Below are 23,764 nucleotides of genomic sequence, written 5' to 3' on the forward strand. Positions count from 1 at the left end.
AAGCAGAAGACGCTTACTCTTCCGGAACACATCGTCTTATTCTCATTGTACTTTTTCAGTAGTATCCGTGTATTTTTTCTTTTGCTCATATCTTGCCCTAGTTTTAAGGAATTTGAGTTTGAATTATGTTGCCATGTAGGTATTTCCTTGATGTTTTTTGACGTGACGTCATAAAATAGCCATGACTTGGTATTCGTTCGTTTCAACTCATGTTCTAATGAGCACACCAAACGTTAGAAACAAAGAAAATATATATCTTTTATGTTTTATGTTTTATTATAGAACTACATTGAGTTTCTGCTGTCCTTGGAAACAATAAAGAAAAATATGTTGATTCAGTAGGTCAATTAGAATTCCTTGTTTCCGACTGGCAATGGAGATAAACCTAAAAAGTAACTATCTTTGTATATTTTCTCCATTCAGACTCACCCTGTGTTGCTTCGCCGTCATCTTTGGAATAACAGGTAAACATGTTTTTTTTTATTTTCTATTGCACTCAAATGTACTCTTCTTTGTCCCTAATGAAAAATATGGCAAAGGAAGGCATTCTAGTCATCAGTTAGAACATGACTCTTTACTTTCACCATTATGTCACTGATATGTTCCTATTTGTAAATTTAAATACCATTATACAAGCAATAGAAGGTTAAGTAGGCAAAGATTTTCAAATTTCTGATATTGCACGTATACATTGTATACCATCACGGCCAAAGGGGCTGGGTTGTGAAGATCTGTAGACGTCATGCCCGTAAGGGGCTGGTTTAAATCTGTATACGTCATGGGCTCTAGACAGCAGGTCGAGACGTCACGGCCAAGGGCACTATGTTGTATTCATTTCTTGACACCATTGCTGATATGTCCTGTATACCTTCTATAGTGTGACGTCAAGATGGCCTTCAAGGGAGACGTATTGTTATATTGCTATTAACATGATAAAATAACGATTTTTAGCTTAAGAATACGAGAAAATTAACTCTCCACTGCTTCATTGTAGATGCGGGACAAATCTGCGGGTCATGTTCTCAACTGGTTAACCCAACTGATTGTAATGTCGTGACTGAGTGTGGCGATCATGAGGTAACCATTCCTAGCTATTTGCCATTATACAGTAAATAGACAAGCGCGATGACCTAAATATACGTGACACCACGAACTGTTAATGGATACACGTTGTTCGTGGTATATACCTTAGAAATGATGCGTAAAACCTTTTGTCGTTATCACATGATTTATCTAAAGCTGGCGTAATTGCATTGAATGCTCGTGTTATATGTGGTATGCGTGGTATACGTGTTACACGTGGTATACGTGGTATTTACACGTGAACGTTGTTCTAGTATTAGCTAGCGCACCTCCAAATCTAGAATTTGACATTTCTTTCGAAAATATTTTTCGCAGTCGCCTCCTAGGTTTCAAAATTTAAGCTCTTTGCATCACTGACAAGTCCTAAGAGGACGAAACAGCGACACGCTGCAGTTTGATCAATCCTGTGGCTCTACTGTATTTAACTCTGATTTTTTATTAAAAGATGTTAATCTCTTTTAAATTTTCACAATCAGAAACAGTCTGTATGCATTTTTGTCAAACTCGGAAACAACACGATCCAAATCTGTCTCTCTGTTATGTACCCATTCCTGTTGTTGAGCAAACGAAATTCTTAGGTGTAATATTCGACAGGAAATTGTCGTTCCTTCCACATATAAAATACCTTAAAGCCAAATACATTAAGGCACTGAATATTCCAAAGGTTGTGTCCCACATTGAGTTGGGAGCTAATAGAAAAGTTTTGCTAAGACATTAAAGAGCCCTTATTAGATCAAAATTGGACTATGGTTCCATCGTGCATGGATCTGCTAGACCTTCATACTTAAAATTGTTAGACACTGTTCATCGCCAAGGTATCGGGCTCGCTCTCGGAGCTTTTAAGACCACACCTACAGCAAGCCTCTAGGTAGAGGCTAACGAACCATCACTATATAGCCGTCGAAATGAATTGGCTTTGCAATACACCATTCAGCTAAAGTCAAATCCTTCAACTCCTGCATTTTTCTCTCTATTTGATCCAAAATATTATTCCTTTATTTGGTATTCGAATTTGCACTCTTTTACAAAACACAAATATTGATATTGACCAAATTCAGTCATTTAGAACGATAGAAATTCCACCCTGGCTCATGAATTCACCTGAAGTTGACTTTTCACTTCGAGAAATGATTAAATCAGACACAGACAGTTACACCTTTCGTTCATCCTTCTCGAAATTACGGTTAAAATATGAAACATATCTACATTAATATGCTGATGGTTCAAAACATAATGATAAGGTTGCTGCGGTCATGGTTACACAAGATGAAACCTATGGATGCCGGCTACCGAACAACGCCTCAATATTCTCGGCAGAAGCGCGAGCTATCTACCTCGCCTTGAATATATTCAAACAAACAAATAATGAGAGCTGTTATCCATTACAAAGTCTCAGCAATAGAAATATCGAAAATATTTTCATTCGTAATACCGTAATACTATATCATGAACTTGCCTTAACTTTCGTATTGCTTTTTGCTGGGTTCCTGGGCACATGGGAATACCAGGCAATGAAAAAGCAGATCGTGCCGCAAAGGAAGCTTTATCGCTACTACTTGTTTATTTTACCGATTTTAAACCACTTATTAAACAAATTTTAAAAGTGCAGGAGGAATGGAATACCTATACCAAAAACAAATTGCACTCAGTTAAAGCTGTTATCGGTGAATGGTCTCCAGGCTATAGAGACAGCCACCGAGACGAAGTTGTCCTGGACCGTCTTCGGATGGGTCATACATACCTTACACATTCATATATGTTGAAAGGCGAAGATAATCAATCCTTGGTGCATAGGATGTGATGAGCCATTCACCATTAAATATTTTTTTATTGGACTGCATTGACCTTCCGTCTACTCGAGAATGTTTTTATCGTAACATTACATGTCTAAAATTCCTTTTTGAAACTGTTGAGATTTGTAGAATTCTACATTACCTGAACGATGTTGGTCTATATAATAGACTATGACGTACCATTTTAATCTTTTGTGTTCATATATCCATTTAAGATTTTTAACATTTGTCTTTTACCTTTTGGTTTGTTTAATTTCTTTCCTTTTGGATCGCTGTGTGTTTTACCGTTGGATGGCCCTAATGACCTTGTATGTGTTGACGGGCCGTTAAGCCATTGGTATATATAAAGAACCAAAGAAAATGCTAACATAACTATCATAATCAAAACTCCTATTAAAAAAAAACAACAAAAAGGTATTCATGGCACAAAAGAAAGACATAAACGGAGACACCTGAATAATTTCAAGGGGATTTATCTTATTGAGTTTTGGAAATATAACAATGAAGTGGAATGACGGAAAAGTTCATAGAATAATAATTGGCGTATAAATTTTTATAAAAGAATGCCATATCTGCAATATTATGTAGAATACTGCAGGCACCAGCAGCATCCAGTTTATTCCGAATAATTCTACACTGATACAAATTTAACTTTGAAATACCGCAAATACCAAGAAAATCATAACTGAAAATTACGTGGATTTCGCAAATACTTTATTTCGCCAACTTACCTCTTCAGACATATTCGATTTCGCGAATGGTAATCTAGAAATGACTTTAAATAATCAAATAATTTGCTATCAGACGTATGGACTTTGTTATCGGTAACCTTATCAACGTGGATGTCATCAGGAATTATTTCTGTTCAAATAATCGTGAAGGATTTGAACTCGCGAATGACTCTCCTCTCCGTATTAACGCGAAAATAAATCCCACGCGAAACATTAGCGATTTACAGTCATTCAATTAACTAAATAAAGATAAAAGTATTTTCAATTACCATTACGTCATTCTTGAAGCACAGCATGTGACTGTAACAAAATATCAGAAACAGATGCTTCCAATACCGGTAATATAAGCGCAACCCTTACTTCTATGAATTCTAAATTTTCTTATCACCTGTGAAAGTTATAAGATTGTGACACTGTTCAAAATGTGCTTCACGCTTTTCTGAAATTATCTCATGAAAGATTTTTTTCTGAATTATGGCTTGTGTCACTCCTTATATACATTTAAAATGTTCTTTTTATCAATTTGGAATTTTCCTAATTCAAACCTAGCATAATTGACGAGTCCTTGAAGGACGAAACCGGTGTGTAGTGCAGTATATTTCAACATTTGGTTCTACTGTATCTAACAACAAATTTGTGCTATAAGGCTGAATTCAGTCTTTTGTAATCTCTGTATTGAAATGATTAATTTCGTTATGTTTCTTTTGCTCAATTTATAACGCTGTTTATGATACATAACACTTTTCATGGTTTCCAAACCTTGTGAAGTTCATGTTTTTAAGTCTTTAACTTATTTCCTAGTTTGTCGAAACATTTCAAAAGTCGAACAGATAAAAATGATTTGACAAAAAATATATCATCATTACAGGAGTGCCTTATTCATCTTTACATTACACCCTATGGTCTTAGACGTTACGACATAGGCTGTGAATCATCCTTCGTAAGTACTCACTTGTATAGGCCTATAAACATTCTTCTTAAGATTCACCTGTATAGGTCATTAATCATTCTTCGTAAGATTCACCTGTATATGCTGTTAATCATTATTCGTAAGTAGTCATCCGCAGTTTTATTTTGCTTTAAACCAAATGCAGGCGTGTCTTTATCATACGTTCCTGACACAGGGTTTCTTCCTATATTATTTATAGTTACAGTTCTTAAGTTTTTTTAAGTATTCAGGTGTATTGGCCGTTAATTAGTTTTCATAAGTATTCAGGTGTATAGGTCGTTAATTAATTTTCATAAGTATTCAGGTGTATAGGTCGTTAATTAATTTTCATAAGTATTCAGGTGTATAGGTCGTTAATTAATTTTCATAAGTATTCAGGTGTATAGGTCGTTAATTAATTTTCATAAGTATTCAGGTGTATAGGTCGTTAATTAATTTTCATAAGTATTCAGGTGTATAGGCCGTTAATTAGTTTTCATAAGTATTCAGGTGTATTGGCCGTTAATTAGTTTTCATAAGTATTCAGGTGTATTGGCCGTTAATTAGTTTTCATAAGTATTCAGGTGTATAGGTCGTTAATTAATTTTCATAAGTATTCAGGTGTATAGGTCGTTAATTAATTTTCATAAGTATTCAGGTGTATAGGTCGTTAATTAATTTTCATAAGTATTCAGGTGTATAGGTCGTTAATTAGTTTTCATAAGTATTCAGGTGTATTGGCCGTTAATTAGTTTTCATAAGTATTCAGGTGTATTGGCCGTTAATTAATTTTCATAAGTATTCAGGTGTATAGGTCGTTAATTAATTTTCATAAGTATTCAGGTGTATAGGTCGTTAATTAATTTTCATAAGTATTCAGGTGTATAGGTCGTTAATTAGTTTTCATAAGTATTCAGGTGTATAGGTCGTTAATTAATTTTCATAAGTATTCAGGTGTATTGGCCGTTAATTAATTTTCATAAGTATTCAGGTGTATAGGTCGTTAATTAATTTTCATAAGTATTCAGGTGTATAGGTCGTTAATTAGTTTTCATAAGTATTCAGGTGTATAGGCCGTTAATTAGTTTTCGAAAATATTCAATTGTATAGGCTAATATACTTCGCTTTTGTATTCGCTTGAATAGACTTTGCATCATCCTTCAGCACATGTTTTTGATTCATTGATTCATTGAAACATTGAATACATTCACATGTTCTAAACGCTGCAATTTTCACATTTTCAGAAATATTGATAAACGACATGTCTGGCTACGGAAAATCTAGGTATTATAACGCACGCCACTAATTTGTCTGTAGCATACATAATATTAGTGGTTATCTCATTTTAGCGACTTTGCGTTTAACGTATTGCACTTCAATTTATTGTCACTCATTGCATTTCCCTTGTGTTGCTTTTTTTTTTTTTTTTTTTTAATAATCGCACCAATGTAAGGACGTTTACAGAATTATATATGTATATATCAGAGAAGTGGATGTTTTCTTCTGAAAGGAAAAGTTTATTGAACATATGTGATGTATACTATTGATCTCAATTTGATATGAAGCTGTTTGATGTTCTTTACTTTGTCTGTTATTTTCATTATTGTATACCTTTTCCTTATATGGGAACCGGACATTATATTTTTGGACTGACCAAGGTTTACTTGGCGGGTGTCGTTGATGAAGCAGAAGACGCTTATTCTTTCGGAAAACATGGTCTTATTATCTTCCGGGTCTTCTTGTAAATCGTCCTTCTTTGCGTATTTTGTCTAATATTTCATAAAGTTTGAAGTAAGATTATGTTGACATGTCGATATTACCCTTGTTGCCATTACAGCGCTGTGCGGGAATAGGAAAACGATCAGAGGAAATACAGGAGTCAACACTGAGTTTACCAGATTTAAGGACGAGTTTCGACAATAGAATTACTTTATGTTATGCCTGTTGTAACAATACAAAGATGTGTAACATTTTGGATGGTAACTGTGGTGCGCCAAGTGAGTAAAAAAACAAAATATTTTAATAACTGATGTAACAATACAAAAATGAGTAAAATAGAGTTACACAAAAAATAGAAACGAAACAGTGTAATGTTCATCTGTTGAATGTTCACCTTTTTCAAAACAAATTTCGAAAGCTCAGTGGCAGGAGGAATGGAATACATATACCAATAACAAATTGCACTCTGTAAAACCTGTTATCGCTGTATGGTCTCCTACTGTAGAGACAACCACCGAGAGGAAGTTCGCGTGGGCCATACATACCTTACACATTCATATATGTTGAAAGGCGGAGATAATCCTCGGTGCATAGGATGTGATGAGCCATTCACCATTTACATTGACCTTCTGTCTAGAAATATATACCAGATGAAAGTAACTATATTGTGGTCTTTTTCCGATGGTTCAAATTGATACACAAATATATATATCTTTTTTAGAAATTACAAAAATATATGATTTTCCCCGATAATTTGATCTAATTTTCAATGTAAATGATGTTTTTTTTTTTTTTTTTTTTTGCCATCTTCAAACATAGCGATGAACAAACCCCTAGAATATAACAGCTTTAGCTTACAAATGTATTATATTTATGTCAGCCATGTACGCTGTATTGTTATGTAAATATTTCTTAATTTCCTTTTCAGTGTTAGGTACCAATGGAGCTGGAGCGCTGATTTGTTATAACTGTGACCAGATGGCACACCCTGATAAATGCGACAGAATTAAACTTTGTGGTATAGACAATGTAAGTTATATATGAAAACCTTTAATCAGAACAAGTTAATTATATTAAAGTAGATAAAATCACACTTACATGGAGAATGACTAATAAAGCACTTAACACATGTGGGATATACATATGTATATCATATCTCAACGGAAGGAATGAATCAAGCATTTACTTACTCGAGAGTTAGAAGATTTGCCTTCAGTATATTGAATATTGTGAAATGGTGAAATTCTTATCGTGGTGAATTAACAAATACCATACAATAAAAGGTACTCGATAAACAGCAAATTAACGGACTTCACATGGATTTCAGACTCTTGTATCTCTTCACCCTCGTGAATAGCACTTGATTTGACCCCATTTTGATGGTGGGTAGATCATTATTGAAATGTGAGTAAATTCGACCCATCCGATCCTCCCACTAGCTACTACAGTAAGATGTAGTAAAATATACCCCTCCCCCAAGGCAGACACGTTAGGCTTTTTGGTTTTGAATTCCACAATTGTTGTAAGCATCTTCAGACTCTTCCATCCCTTCTCGCGTGTGATTCTACCATATCTGGATGCTGAGACTATCATATTTGGAATTGACCCCTCTTGGTCCCGCTCGTCTGCCCCGGGGAGGTCAGAGCATACCATCAAGCCGTCATCTTATTATGATAATTCTAACCAAGTTTGAAAGTTCTAATTAAAATTAAACAAGTTACGCTCAGAAAAAAGCATTTCCCTTATATAACTATGATACCAAAGGAAAACTTACGACCTTAGTGCCATGAACAACTTCGGTAAAGCACCTTAAGGCACGTCCATCCAAGATGAATATTTTATTCTACCATATCTGGAGGAAGGCTTACGAAAAATGGGTATATTTGACCCTTTTGGAATCCCATTCTTGAGTAAATGGGAGTCAGACAGGATCAGTATATCATTAAGCCATTTTCACTTATATCGATTGATTTCTTTTTTCAGCAATGCTTTATTGGAACGACACAGAATGAGCTATCTGGTGAACTTCTCTGGGAGAGCAGATGTGGTGAAAATTCTACAGTAAGAATGTTATGTCTTTTGCTGTTTACATTTTACATATTTTTGTTTGTTTTGTTTTAATTTCGTTTTAGTGAAAATGTAATACTACTTGTACAGAATAACTTTACATTCAGACCAAGCGAATAATCAAAACGTCACGATATGTAAACTGATGTGGTCAAAGATTTATTGAAGGAGGAATTAATTAATGCCAATCAAATATTTAATCAAATTATAAAAGATGTCTTTTGAGTTAAGAATATTATTTTAGTAATTTACACAATATCGTATGTTTATGCGATGAGCCTCGTTGGCCGAGTGGTTAAGACGCCTTTATCTTCTTGGTCGCGGGTTCGAGACCGTGGGGCAGTCGCCAGGTGCTGGCCACAGGTCGATGATTTTCTCCGGGAACTATGACTTTCCTCCACAATTCCAACCTGGCAGTTGATACAATGAATCAGTCTATATATCTTTCACCTCTTATGAGTGAGATTCCCATACCTGTTGCCTGTTGCTAAGAAAAACAAAATAAACATGATATATTATTCTGTAGTAATGACATCAATGATATTACCGTTTATAATGAGTTTAAATAAGAAGTTCATTTTCAGGAATGTAAAGCATTAATGGCAGCTCCAGCTTTAATTGGCAAAAAGAGTCTGACCCAAGCAAGATGTCTTTCATGTTGTGCCAACAATCTATGTAATGACCAATGTACGATGCATTCAAACAATCAACATACACCATCGCCGACTCATGCGCATATACGAACTACGACAAAGCCTACGACAAAGCCTACCACTAAACCTACGACAAAGCCTACCACTAAACCTACCACTAAACCTACGACAAAGCCTACCACTAAACCTACGACAAAGCCTACCACTAAACCTACCACTAAACCTACGACAAAGCCTACGACACAGCATCACACGCATCATCCGACGATTCAAACTCGTAAAGTGTTTATTCTTCATAACATCATGCATACTTTTATAACTCACCCAATTTTGCAAAATGCGTTGATTTGGCCCAGTTTTCGAGAAAATAGAAAAGCACATAATTTGTTTTCAGTGAGTTGTAACAGTGAAGTGAACAGAGGTTAGACAGTTAAAACGTTAACTTGAAAAAATTAAACCTGTATTATCATAAGGATAATGCGTGAGACGACACGTTTATTTACAGTAATATTATTAGTGATGGGTATTTTGACCATAAGAATAAAACACTATTTACATAGATATCACGTTATATATATATATATATATAAATGTAACTTAAAGATGCTTTGTGTATCGATAAAATATTTGAAAATAATACTAACAAGCCTTTAATAACATGTACAATTTTACAGTTTCGAAGCCAGTCATCACGTCTATAACGAGACCACACAATGTCAATAAAGGAACTTACCTGCATTTGAAGTGCAGAGCAACTGGTAACCCAACTCCATCCCTCACTTGGAGCTTTCTGGTAAGAATAACAAATCAACATTTAAATAAAATCTTTATTCTAAAATCAATAAAAGGTGCAAAATATACAGCGGAGTCTTAAAACACACAACCAGGAAAACCCTTCATCAATAACATCTGCCATTTCAATGATTGTTATTCCTTGTAATGTCATGTTCTCAAAATGGAAACTTGATCATTGTGAATGACAATAAAGTCATCAGGTACATGCTGTAAGCTGTAGATGTACGTTCTGTTTCCTGTATCCCTGATATGACTCGATGATTTCTAGAGTTGAGATCATCGTCGTTTGCTGGCTACAGCCATTTTTGGAATATATTTCATACGTTTTCAATTTCCGTTTATGTATCTTTCAGTATATTTTATGTCACTAATGTATCGATTAAATGATGATGATTCGCAGAATACTTTCGTATTCACAACTGACCCCAGCATTCTCCTGATCATCAAACATTCTCCTGATCATCAAACATTGTCCTGATCATCTAATATTCTAATATTCTCCCGATCATCAAACATTCTCCCGATCATCTAACATTCTCCCGATCATCTAACATTCTCCCGATCGTCAAACATTCTCCCGATCATCTCACATTCTCCTGATCGTCAAACATTCTCCTGATCATCTCACATTCTCCTGATCATCAAACATTCTCCTGATCATCAAACATTCTCCCGATCATCAAACATTCTCCCGATCATCAAACATTCTCCCGATCATCAAACATTCTCCCGATCATCTAACATTCTCCCGATCATCTAACATTCTCCCGATCATCAAACATTCTCCCGATCATCAAACATTCTCCCGATCATCTAACATTCTCCCGATCATCAAACATTCTCCCGATCATCTAATATTCTCCTGATCATCAAACATTCTCCCGATCATCAAACATTCTCCTGATCATCTAACATTCTCCCGATCATCAAACATTCTCCCGATCATCAAACATTCTCCCGATCATCTAACATTCTCCCGATCATCATACATTCTCCTGATCATCTAATATTCTAATATTCTCCCGATCATCAAACATTCTCCCGATCATCTAACATTCTCCCGATCATCAAACATTCTCCCGATCATCTAACATTCTCCCGATCATCAAACATTCTCCCGATCATCGAACATTCTCCCGATCATCAAACATTCTCCTGATCATCAAACATTCTCCTGATCATCAAACATTCTCCTGATCATTCAGGTGCTCATGTAGGTAAAGGTCTTAATCATGTAATCGCACTTTAATTTCAATTCCCTAAAAAGACTTAATATTTTGTTTTTCCTCTTATCAAACTTTTGATGAAGTAAAATGGAAAAAAAAACTTCTGAAATCAAAAAACACGTTATACGTATAATCATTATTCTATTTACACGCTTGTTAAACTGATTTTATTTTCAGTCAATCAGTAATACACCACCCAGTAATGTTCAGGTATTGAACCATGGCGCCGATATCCAAATAAGTAACGTGAGGGATGAAAACTATGGTGACTACGCTTGTAAAGCCCAAAACTCACAAGGAGAAGACATACGATATATTCAAGTTTTGGAGCATGGACCAAATGGCCCATAGATTTGACAAAAATATTCAAAAATAAATATTTATTCTCGAACAAAAATTTCTGTTATAATTAAGTTATTTACACAAAGTTGTTGCGGTAACGCCCTGAATGAACAGTAGGTCAGCTGTTATAGTATACAGAGTATCTGTGTTAACAATGTACATCAAACAACAATAACGACAGCTAGTTCAAATATAAATCAATGTATAAGATAGAACAGGGATGACAAATTTTAACTCGTGTCCATATCCGGGTTTAGCACTAACGACCTACGGCGACCTGTCGCAATATATGTAAACATACTCATAAAAATATATATTTCATTTGTATCAGATAAATATAGAGAAATATCACACTTTTACAGTTTCAAAAGTTTTTGCCCGAATAATCACAACAAATAACATTTCAAATTCCGACGTAATGGGACACATTGCTAGATGTTTAGGACCCAAAACAAATATCTCGTTTTAGTTTAGTTGCCTGATATTGGATGGAAATTGCAAAAGTTAGAGAACGGAGACCAAGTAAAGTATCCTCAAATATTTCTATCAAGACATAAATCTTAAATAAAGTTTAATACCATAAGCTTATCAAAGAAAATAAAAATTTTGGAACGATTTCATTTTTAGGTTGCTATGCAGTTCATAACTCGTTAAATGAAATGAAAACTTCATATCATTTTTTTCAAAGTATCCAAGTATCATACCCTTAACTTGTAATGAAAGACGAAAATCTATTTTGAAAATGGTTGCCATGATAACAACAGAGAATGTTTGTTATTAGGGGAAAGATGAGAAAAGGACTTGTTTCTTGTTTCACATATACTGGCATCTGTACCGGAGAAAGAGTGGAGCAACAAATTGATTTCTTTTTTAATCTACTTTTTTAATTTAAACCCTTCAAAACCCTAACCTCAGAAAAAAATAATACTGGAATGGTTTTACTTCCGAGAAGTACATCCTTACAGTTAGAAAAACACGATTCTTTATATTCAGTCGATTGCATCAGTTGTTTGAAAAGTTTTTTACTTGCTTTACAATTGAAGAAAAATCGCTTTGACTCAAAAGAAATTTCGATTCAATGAATTTGGGTCATCCGAACTAAAATTACAAGATGAAGAAGGAAAAAATCGGGACTTGAAAATTATTCCAACTCAAATCGAATTTCACTTCAAGCGATTTCGAGACGAGTTTCAACTGTATCAACATTTCAACGCAATCATAATTCAAACTCAAATTCAATATTACTACGGGAAGTTTTGAACAATTAACTTGGAGACACTTGAAGAAGTACAAGAATAGGATCATGTGTTCCAGAAGAGTAAGCGTCTTCTGCTTCATCGGGACGCCGCTATGTATATCTGGGTCAAACCCAACAAGTAATGTCACGTTTTCAAATGAGAACAATGTCTTCAACAATGAAACCAATAGATAACTAACATACATCAAACACGACGTGCTTCACATCCACAAAAAAATAGAAAATTTCTCAATGGGATCACTAGGACAACCGTAGAACTCATCCATAATTTTCATCAATCAGCATCTTTTAAACTCCTGTGTTACGAGTTTGTCAGTCAGTTGACGACTTCTTGCGGGAAAATCCTGATAATAGGAAGGCTATTTTCCCTTGTGCGTATTTTGCACAATTTTGGTTGCAAGGAGGAAATGAAAAGCGGCTAATATCTATAAATAACTTTAAGGCCTTCAACCTTTGTGCTGTAAAATGTGAGACTCTGGGGCTATGAAATTCACAATATTGGTAAGTACCTGAAGATGCTTCCATCCATGAAGAGCATTAGGTTCTACCATATCTCGATGTTGAGAAGAAATTTGAGTCAGTTTTACTGCTGTTGGCCCCACCCCTTAGGGCCATTGGGGACAGGGATCGTATAATTCACAGTTTTGGTTTATCTTTGACGAGGGAAGATTTCTGAAAAAAAAAAAACTCATTAAAACTGGTTCTGGTCTTTTTGAGACGTGAGCATTGTTAAAAAGTTTACAGATGCAAGACGCCCCAAAAAAAGACGATCACAATAGGTCACCATGGGACTTTGTCTCAGGTAACATCAAGATAAATCAATCAAAGTCAAAAACAGAAATTTACCTGCATACAGTCAATCTGTCTATAAAGCCACTCAATGGAGCAGGGGAAAGCGGCTTTTTATACACAAGTGACCTTTATACACAGCTAACCTTTATATACAAGTGACCTTTATACACAAGTGACCTTTATACACAGGTAACCGTTATCTCCAAGTGACCTTTATACACATGTAACCTTAATACACATGTGACCTTTATACACAGGTGGTCTTTATAGACAGGTTACCTTTATATCCAGGTGGCCTGTATACACAGGTGACCTTTATATACAGGTGGCATTTATTCACAGGTGGTCTTTATACACAAATGACCTTTAGATAGAGGTTCTATAACTACATTAGGAATCAAATGCACATGAAATTAATGGAATTGTTCAAATAAGGACTTCTGAGTTCAACCTGTGATTCTGATGGGTTTATCATAACAAAGAAAAAACATTAATAACAGATTTTGTATCAAAAGTTTTAATACTTTTACAGTTTAAAATGTAATTGACAATAATGATATTAACTTGTCATGTTAATTAATTACATTCTTAATAAATTTGTATATTTCCTTATCTTGTCTACTAACATATATAATATATAATCTATCATCATCACCATCTACAATACACTGTACCCTCATCTACTGACAGCCAGAAACATCCTCCCACACATCAAAATTATGTTACAGAAAACCAGAAAATAGGTCACTGTTTTCACTCACACATATTCACAAACTGACATACAAATGCACACCTTCATTCACCATACATATCTACATACTCCTCGAGAGACACTGATACCTGAATGATAGATGTAACTTTAAACTGACAACCAATGTCATATGATATACATAAGTGTACCATAACAAAAATCGTAAATAATATCTACACATCAAATTTAACAATTTAGTTGTCTACCAGAAGAATAATTATTTTAAAACCTTAATACCAAAAGTAGATTTCACTTTTAAAATTCTAAATATAGCTTGAATAGAATTTATGAATAATTATCACACAAAGGAAGCAGGATATTGAGAATCTATTTCCAACAGAGACCGGTTTGATTTTTCACAAATTCATTTACTTTGGAAACTTTAACCATTTTAAATACATTTTGGTCCATGTCATTACACAATGAATTTCAATACTAAAACACTGTTTAGGTCACACAGCACATAGGTAGTCCTCTCACGTGTCCCCAGTCATTATGGCAATAAATTCATCTTCGTTAACTGAAAATGAAAAAAAAATCTCTATTTATATTTATCACAACATTTTAAAGTCTTGAAAATAAGTTAGAAGTGATTTCCTTTCCAACAGTAAAGAATAGTACATATGCCATATCTTATTTATTTTCAAGAGGGTTTCAATTGAAGACAAAGTGAGGCATATTTTCATGAATTACTTTGATCATGCAAGTTCTAAAATTTATTCAATGACATGAATATCTAAAATGATAACACTCTAAAGTCTTGAAAATAAGTTATAAGTGATTTCCCTTTTAACAGAAAAGAATAAATTCATTTTCAAGATGGTTTCATTTGAAGACAAAGAGAAACATATATTCTAAAATTTATTCAACAATATCACTATCTAAAATGATAAGATGTAGGTATCAGGTTTCAATAATTTGAGTATTAGATAATGGCTGCCTTTCTTGAACTCTGATTGGTCTAGAAAGTATAATGTTACTTTAGAAACAGCAGATCTATACTATTATTTCATTGTTTACTGTATGGTATAACAGAACTGAGTTTACTATTCATACTTCCTGCTGTTTTTGCTATGTCTAGCTGCCCTTTCCATTATACTTGTGGTTAGATATTCATTGTATTTACATGTATAAGATAGCTTACTTTCACCATCAGCATCTCTATCAAACTCATCAATCATAGCTCGTAGTTCTTCATCTGTCATATTTTCTCCCAGCTCCCTGAAAGATTGTACAAAAGACACACAAATGAAAAGCACCTTTCATAATTAAGAGTGAGATACAGTAGAGCCAAACAATGAATAAAACTGCATCATATAGCTGTTTCGTCCTTCTAGGACTCGTCAGTGATCCTACATCGTACAGCTGTTTTGTCCTTCTAGGACTCGTCAGTGATGTTACATCATACAGCTGTTTCGTCCTTCTAGGACTCGTCAGTGATGCTACATCATACAGCTGTTTCGTCCTTCTAGGACTCGTCAGTGATGCTACATCGTACAGCTGTTTCGTCCTTCTAAGACTCGTCAGTGATGCTACATCGTACAGCTGTTTCGTCCTTCTAGGACTCGTCAGTGATGTTACATCGTACAGCTGTTTCGTCCTTCTAGGACTCGTCAGTGATATTACATCACACAGCTGTTTCGTCCTTCTAGGACTCGTCAGTGATGCTACATCACACAGCTGTTTCGTCCTTCTAGGACTCGTCAGTGATGCTACATCACACAGCTGTTTCGTCCTTCTAGGACTCGTCAGTGATGCTACATCACACAGCTGTTTCGTCCTTCTAGGACTCGTCAGTGATGTTACATCGCACAGCTGTTTCGTCCTTCTAGGACTCGTCAGTGATGCTACATCGCACAGCTGTTTCGTCCTTCTAGGACTCGTCAGTGATGCTACATCGTACAGCTGTTTCGTCCTTCTAGGACTCGTCAGTGATGCTACATCGTACAGCTGTTTCGTCCTTCTAGGACTCGTCAGTGATGCTACATCGTATAGCTGTTTCGTCCTTCTAGGACTCGTCAGTGATGCTACATCGTACAGCTGTTTTGTTTCTAGGACTCGTCAATGATGCTACATCATATAGCTGTTTTGTCCTTCTAGGACTCGTCAGTGATCCTACATCGTACAGCTGTTTTGTTTCTAGGACTCGTCAGTGATGCTACATCGTACAGCTGTTTCGTCCTTCTAGGACTGGTCGGTGATGCTACATCGTACAGCTGCTTCGTCCTTCTAGGACTCGTCAGTGATGCTACATCGTACAGCTGTTTTGTTTCTAGGACTCGTCAGTGATGCTACATCGTACAGCTGCTTCGTCCTTCTAGAACTCGTCAGTGATGCTACAGCATATAGCTGTTTCGTTTCTAGGACTCATCAGTGATGCTACATCATACTGCTGTTTCGTCCTTCTAGGACTCGTCAGTGATGCTACATCATATAGCTGTTTCGTTTCTAGGACTGGTCAGTGATGCTTAAGTTTTGAAGCCTAGGAGGTGACTAAGGAAAATTCAAAATTATCAAAAGATAAGCTAAAATCAACAGGAAGTTACAGCAGCCCCATATTTAAATAAATTTTGTAATTTTTATACATCAGATAATTTTAGAAAAGTGTCAAGTACAAGTAAATTAAAACGTGGCAAGCAGGTAACGTCAAACCTCAGGGACTTAAAGTCCACTAGCTGTGTCTAACACCTGCTATCTTAAAGATTGTACAAAAGACACACAAGTTAATATCACATTTACATAATAAATAATATCATTCATTTACAACTGACCAGTCAGGTGTCAGGTCAACCAGATATCCTAGCCTGCTTTCTTTGTAAAAAATTCTAGAAGCACCTAAAATTTTCTACTTTTCAACGTTATTAAAAAAATTTTAACTCATTTTTCTCAAAAAAAAAAAAAAAAAAAAAACAACATCTTAACTTGTTTTAAAAAATAGCATGGAACATCATTCAAATACCATTTTCCATACCAATCAAATTACATTAATTGTGCCTTCAATTTTGCCATGAAATGTTCCAGGGCTGCAGAGCATGAAAGTGATCATAACCCCTGGAGTATTGAGAATGTCCAAAAACAAATGTGATAATTAAAGGATCATTATGTCACTTTTCATGATGAGCCTTTAACTGACGTGTCACTATTTATCTTTGTATCCCCTTGTCTCTATATTTATCTGTTAACAGTACTAATCTTTGTATCCCCTTGTCTCTATATTTACCTGTTAACAGTACTAATCTGTGTATCCCCTTGTCTCTATATTTATCTGTTAACAGTACTAATCTGTGTATCCCCTTGTCTCTATATTTACCTGGCTACTCTCCTGAGGTTGCGAAGACTGATTTTCCCTGAAGAATCATCATCAAACAATTTAAAGGCTTTCAGCACCTCCTCTTGAGGATCTCTCTCTAGCATCATGTCTGTCACTGTGAGGAAAGAGAATTTGTAAGATGTCTGTCACTGTGAGGTAAGATGTCTGTCACTGTGAGGTAAGATGTCTGTCACTGTCAGATGTCTGTCACTGTGAGGTAAAATGTCTGTCACTGTGAGGTAAAATGTCTGTCACTGTGAGGTGTCTGTCACTGTGAGGTAAAATGTCTGTCACTGTGAGGTGTCTGTCACTGTGAGGTAAAATGTCTGTCACTGTGAAGTAAAATGTTTGTCACTGTGAGGTGTCTGTCACTGTGAGGTAAAATGTCTGTCACTGTGAGGTAAAATGTCTGTCACTGTGAGGTAAGATGTCTGTCACTGTCAGATGTCTGTCACTGTGAGGTAAAATGTCTGTCACTGTGAGGTGTCTGTCACTGTGAGGTAAAATGTCTGTCACTGTGAGGTAAAATGTCTGTCACTGTGAGGTAAGATGTCTGTCACTGTCAGATGTCTGTCACTGTGAGGTAAAATGTCTGTCACTGTGAGGTAAAATGTTTGTCACTGTGAGGTGTCTGTCACTGTGAGGTAAAATGTCTGTCACTGTGAGGTAAAATGTCTGTCACTGTGAGGTAAAATGTCTGTCACTGTGAGGTAAAATGTCTGTCACTGTGAGGTGTCTGTCACTGTGAGGTAAAATGTCTGTCACTGTGAGGTGTCTGTCACTGTGAGGTAAAATGTCTGTCACTGTGAGGTAAAATGTTTGTCACTGTGAGGTGTCTGTCACTGTGAGGTAAAATGTCTGTCACTGTGAGGTAAAATGTCTGTCACTGTGAGGTAAGATGTCTGTCACTGTCAGATGTCTGTCACTGTGAGGTAAAATGTCTGTCACTGTGAGGTGTCTGTCACTGTGAGGTAAAATGTCTGTCACTGTGAGGTAAAATGTCTGTCACTGTGAGGTAAGATGTCTGTCACTGTCAGATGTCTGTCACTGTGAGGTAAAATGTCTGTCACTGTGAGGTAAAATGTTTGTCACTGTGAGGTGTCTGTCACTGTGAGGTAAAATGTCTGTCACTGTGAGGTAAAATGTCTGTCACTGTGAGGTAAAATGTCTGTCACTGTGAGATGTCTGTCACTGTGAGGTAAAATGTCTGTCACTGTGAGGTGTCTGTCACTGTGAGGTAAAATGTCTGTCACTGTGAGGTGTCTGTCACTGTGAGGTGTCTGTCACTATGAGGTAAAATGTCTGTCACTGTGAGATGTCTGTCACTGTGAGGTAAAATGTCTGTCACTGTGAGGTGTCTGTCACTGTGAGGTGTCTGTCACTGTGAGGTAAGAGAAGTTGTAAGAATCAGACCTACAACATGTTTCTGTTTTATATTTACGTATCATTGATAAATATAAACATGTAATGCTGGCGAAACTTGCTGATCTGTCTTTTTTGCAAAATATCTTAACTTTTCTTTTTCCATATTTCATGACATTTTTTTTTATTCCTGACTTAACAGTTTTTTTTATTCCTGACTTTACAGTTTTTTTTTATTCCTGACTTTACAGAAGTCTGTACTTGCTCAAATTTAGAAGATGTATTGGTCATAATAACTGATTTTTCATCCTTTTGGAATGGTTTTTTTTACTCAGTAGTGAAAGTGTGCAAAATAAGAATCAGTGAGGATGACATGGAATTCCAGTCAAGTAATTCCTGTATTTCAAACAGACATCCAACTGTACTTACTGACTTCATTAAAGTCTTCAAATGAAATCTTTCCAGTACCCTCTCTATCATAATCACGCAGAATCTTTAAAACGTCCGCTTTCTTCACATCAAACCCTAAGGCCCTCATGGCAACCTACATAAACAAAACAAGTTATTAAGTAATTATTTGTAACCATTTACCATAAATCTAAAAAATACATATGTACATCAGTTATTAGGGACCATTTATCACAGATCTACAAAATACATATGTACATCAGTCATTAGGGACCATTTATCACAGATCTACAAAATACATATGTACATCAGTCATTAGGGACCATTTATCACAGATCTACAAAATACATATGTACATCAGTTATTAGGGACCATTTATCACAGATCTACAAAATACATACCAGGTATGTACATCAGTCATTAGGGACCATTTATCACAGATCTACAAAATACATATGTACATCAGTCATTAGGGACCATTTATCACAGATCTACAAAATACATATGTACATCAGTAATCAGGGACCATTTATCACAGATCTACAAAATACATACATACATCTGTCATTAGGGACCATTTATCACAGATCTACAAAATACATATGTACATCAGTCATTAGGGACCATTTATCACAGATCTACAAAATACATATGTACATCAGTCATTAGGGACCATTTATCACAGATCTACAAAATACATATGTACATCAGTAATCAGGGACCATTTATCACAGATCTACAAAATACATACATACATCAGTCATTAGGGACCATTTATCACAGATCTACAAAATACGTATGTACATAAGGTATTAGGGACCATTTATCACAGATCTACAAAATACATATGTACATCAGTAATTAGGGACCATTTATCACAGATCTACAAAATACGTATGTACATAAGGTATTAGGGACCATTTATCACAGATCTACAAAATACGTATGTACATAAGGTATTAGGGACCATTTATCACAGATCTACAAAATACATATGTACATCAGTAATTAGGGACCATTTATCACAGATCTACAAAATACGTATGTACATAAGGTATTAGGGACCATTTATCACAGATCTACAAAATACATATGTACATCAGTCATTAGGGACCATTTATCACAGATCTACAAAATGCATATGTACATCAGTCATTAGGGACCATTTATCACAGATCTACAAAATACATATGTACATCAGTCATTAGGGACCATTTATCACAGATCTACAAAATACATATGTACATCAGTAATTAGGGACCATTTATCACAGATCTACAAAATACATACGTACATCAGTTATTAGGGACCATTTATCACAGATCTACAAAATACATATGTACATAAGTTATTAGGGACCATTTATCACAAATCTACAAAATACATACACACATAAGTGATTAGGGACCATTTATCACAGATCTACAAAATACAAACGTACATCAGTTATTAGGGACCATTTATCACAGATCTACAAAATACATATGTACATCAGGTATTAGGGACCATTTATCACAGATCTACAAAATACATATGTACATCAGTCATTAGGGACCATTTATCACAGATCTACAAAATACATAAATATAAATAATTTTGAAAACCACCGCTATATAGTGCTTCATCTTTTCAGACTGACGGACTGATTCAACAGGACAATTGGTTTTATTTTTCTTTGGTAAATAGTCATGCACTAGATAAGACATTAAATGGATGGGTTGGAGCTGTTTTTGATGGATCAAAATGACCTAGCTATCTTATAATAATTCCTGACAAGTCCTGAATCAAAGACTTTCAAACCCTGTATAATCTATGTATGTCTGTAACAAGCAATCTCACAGTCTTATCTTTCATATATCAATACAATTAAATTGAATGGCACACAAATATTGTTATATCTTAAATTGGAGTAATCTCCCCTTTCTGTCCTTTACCAGTAGGAAAAGTAAAAAAAAACCAAAAAAATGATCTGAAACACCACCTTACATGTTAGACAGGAAGTAGAGATTTTTGAAACATTCTAACATTAAGTTATACGACAAGTACCTTGAGCTCATGGTAGTCAATGGCGCGATCTTTGTCTGTATCAAACAAGTCGAATGCTTCCCTGATTTCCTGCTTCTGCTCTTCAGCTAACTCCCTCTTCTTCTTTTTCTTGCCTTTCTCCAGCGCAAACTCAGCTCTGTCAATCACACAAACAATTATTCAAATGACCAGATAGTTCAAATTATTCTGGCATTCATCGATTTTAATGAATCGGTTGGAAGTAGATGTCATACATCGACTCCAAACCAATATATAAAAGTTTATAGAGCTTAAGAACAATTCAGACTAATGACCAGAAAGAATTAAAAATCTTGCTTTCAATTATTTCCGACATGTTGACAAGTCATTTATCTTGCATATCACTGAGGTGATACAAAATCAAAGATAGAAGAATTATATGACTCCATAATGATATTGACCCGACAGCCAGGTACATATGTTAAGTATGAATTTTCAACACTTGGCAGATGTGCAGGTGAACCTCACAGACACTTTGCCAAAACTAAACCAATATGATATTGGATGGGTATTAAGATGCAGTTGTCATGCCGCACATTCATATTTTTCTTTCTACATGTGTAATAGTGTTGGAATGAAAATATTTTCACACAACTTGGTTCATGAATGTTTATTTCAAACGAGTAATCTATATATCATATAATCCCTGTATATAGTACAGGGGTTCTGGGGTGGTCGGGTGGCACAGTGGTAACACACTCACCATTCACCTAGCCGTTCGCGGCGTGTATTCCCAGAACAGATGTGTAAAGGTAAGGGGTCACCTGCCCATCCATGTGGTTTTCCCCGGATACTCCGGTTTTCTCCCACAATAAGACCCCTCCCGCGTTTACAACAAGAGTGATTAGTATAAGTTGAAATAACTTGTTTTGCAATTGTTGTAAAATAAATAAAGTTTATATTATATTCATATTCTGGGTTCCCTACCAATTACATTTTCTGGACAAATTCCCTGTCTTCTACATTTTCTATATACCGATCATTTAATCCTTTGTCTGAAATATATTACTTCCTTCTGAAACCTGATGTTTTCCCTTCGTAAACTTGTTCTCCTTTGCTGACCAACAGTCTAGCCCCTATACTAAAAACATCCTTCATTTTCCCTCCAGATAGAATCCAACCAATCAAAATTGTACATGTAATGTCCGGTCTACTGGGCATGTTTTGTGTCCAACGACTAGAACAAGACTATGAAAACAGTTCACTTATGTTATACAAATACAATACAATTACCTCTAGTTGTACCTGACATTAACATGTATTATTCTATGTAACTGATGTGCAGGTATGTAGGTAATCCTAATCAAAACAGATAAAAATATACAAATGTTAAACATGTTAAAAAGTACTTTATAAGATAAATAACATTAATGTCAGTAATATAAAATACATATCTGACATAATCATGTCCTAGTAATCATCTAATTAATGAACTAAAACAAATTACATACCATCACTCATGAATGGAAACAGTCATAAAGCATTCAACAATTACATACAAATGAACATATAGTCATATTTCAGTGATTGCTCTGAGTGTCATGCAGTATGACTGCTGGCATCCCCAATCTCATTGAAGTAGCTATCACCTGCTACAAGGAGAACCCCCTCAAATGACCCAGACTTTTCACAGGGCGATAAACTAATCAACCAATAACATGGAGAACATTTTGCAGAGGGTTTAAGTTCTATGCAGCATAGAAAGAACAACTTTTCCATCATTCCAACATACTTACATACTAATTGGAGATCTAAAGTGTGATTTTTACAGCTTGTATAAGTTCTGTTTAGTTTCCCATCATCCATTGTTATATGTACATTATCTTTTGTTGGATATTCTTAGATCACTTCTAAAATTTTGATGAGTCCCATTTTTAAGATATATAATGGGTCATCAATATATGTGGGAGTCCCACAGCGAAATCACGAGTCCAGGGCTCTAACATCCGAGTCCCAAAAATCATTATGTAACGCGTGTTTCTTTCTAACAATAGCCATTATGGTGGGAAGGCGTATTAAGGAGATGAAAAATTCCCATCAGCAATAACTGACCAACAAATTAATGCTACAGAATACAACAATGTATTCAGATCGTACAGTCAATTTGGTCTAGATATGTTTTGTGTGTTCTCATTTCTAACAAAAGAAAATTATGTTCGCATTCAGATTTACATACAGTTTATTGAACATTGTGGAACCGTTAAAATCAAAATCGATAACTGAAAATCGCATGTTCTTCCCGGGAAAGCAAGCATGATGTTAAATACGTAAGTTTATGCATTTGTTTACAAACTTGTTTCAACACGTCAAAAGTGAAAACACGAAAATGCATTCAACAACTGACAAATATAAAAGACAGATTATGCAAAATGGAACTGTGGTTGTCTTAACTAGAAAGATCAATGCATTCTTTATCTTCACGCTTGTCAATACTGAAACATAAGACAGCTTTTAAAATTCTTACCGAAGTGCTAAACTCATC

At 35.3% G+C, this 23,764-nt stretch overlaps 2 protein-coding genes across 2 annotated transcripts; one reads left to right on the forward strand and one right to left on the reverse strand.

The window, feature by feature from the left end:
• The first annotated feature begins 373 nt into the window (after positions 1-373).
• On the forward strand, positions 374-11,346 carry LOC132563139 (protein psiD-like). The gene is made up of 9 exons (XM_060227900.1): positions 374-464; positions 995-1,077; positions 4,476-4,547; positions 6,373-6,532; positions 7,189-7,283; positions 8,238-8,315; positions 8,906-9,251; positions 9,649-9,767; positions 11,173-11,346. Exons 1-9 carry the CDS (start codon positions 374-376, stop codon positions 11,344-11,346), a joined length of 1,218 nt encoding a protein of 405 aa, XP_060083883.1.
• A 2,537-nt stretch (positions 11,347-13,883) lies between these two features.
• On the reverse strand, positions 13,884-23,764 carry LOC132563145 (centrin-3). Its single transcript, XM_060227907.1, has 6 exons — positions 23,747-23,764; positions 21,265-21,400; positions 19,240-19,354; positions 17,449-17,563; positions 15,283-15,359; positions 13,884-14,658 (listed from the first exon to the last, which is right to left on the reverse strand). Exons 1-6 carry the CDS (start codon positions 23,761-23,763, stop codon positions 14,615-14,617), a joined length of 504 nt encoding a protein of 167 aa, XP_060083890.1. The 5' UTR covers position 23,764; the 3' UTR covers positions 13,884-14,614.

The sequence above is a fragment of the Ylistrum balloti genome, unplaced genomic scaffold, assembly GCF_031769215.1.
Source record: "Ylistrum balloti isolate Yb309-2 unplaced genomic scaffold, AGI_CSIRO_Ybal_v1 Utg371604, whole genome shotgun sequence".
Lineage (NCBI taxonomy): Eukaryota > Metazoa > Mollusca > Bivalvia > Pectinida > Pectinidae > Ylistrum > Ylistrum balloti.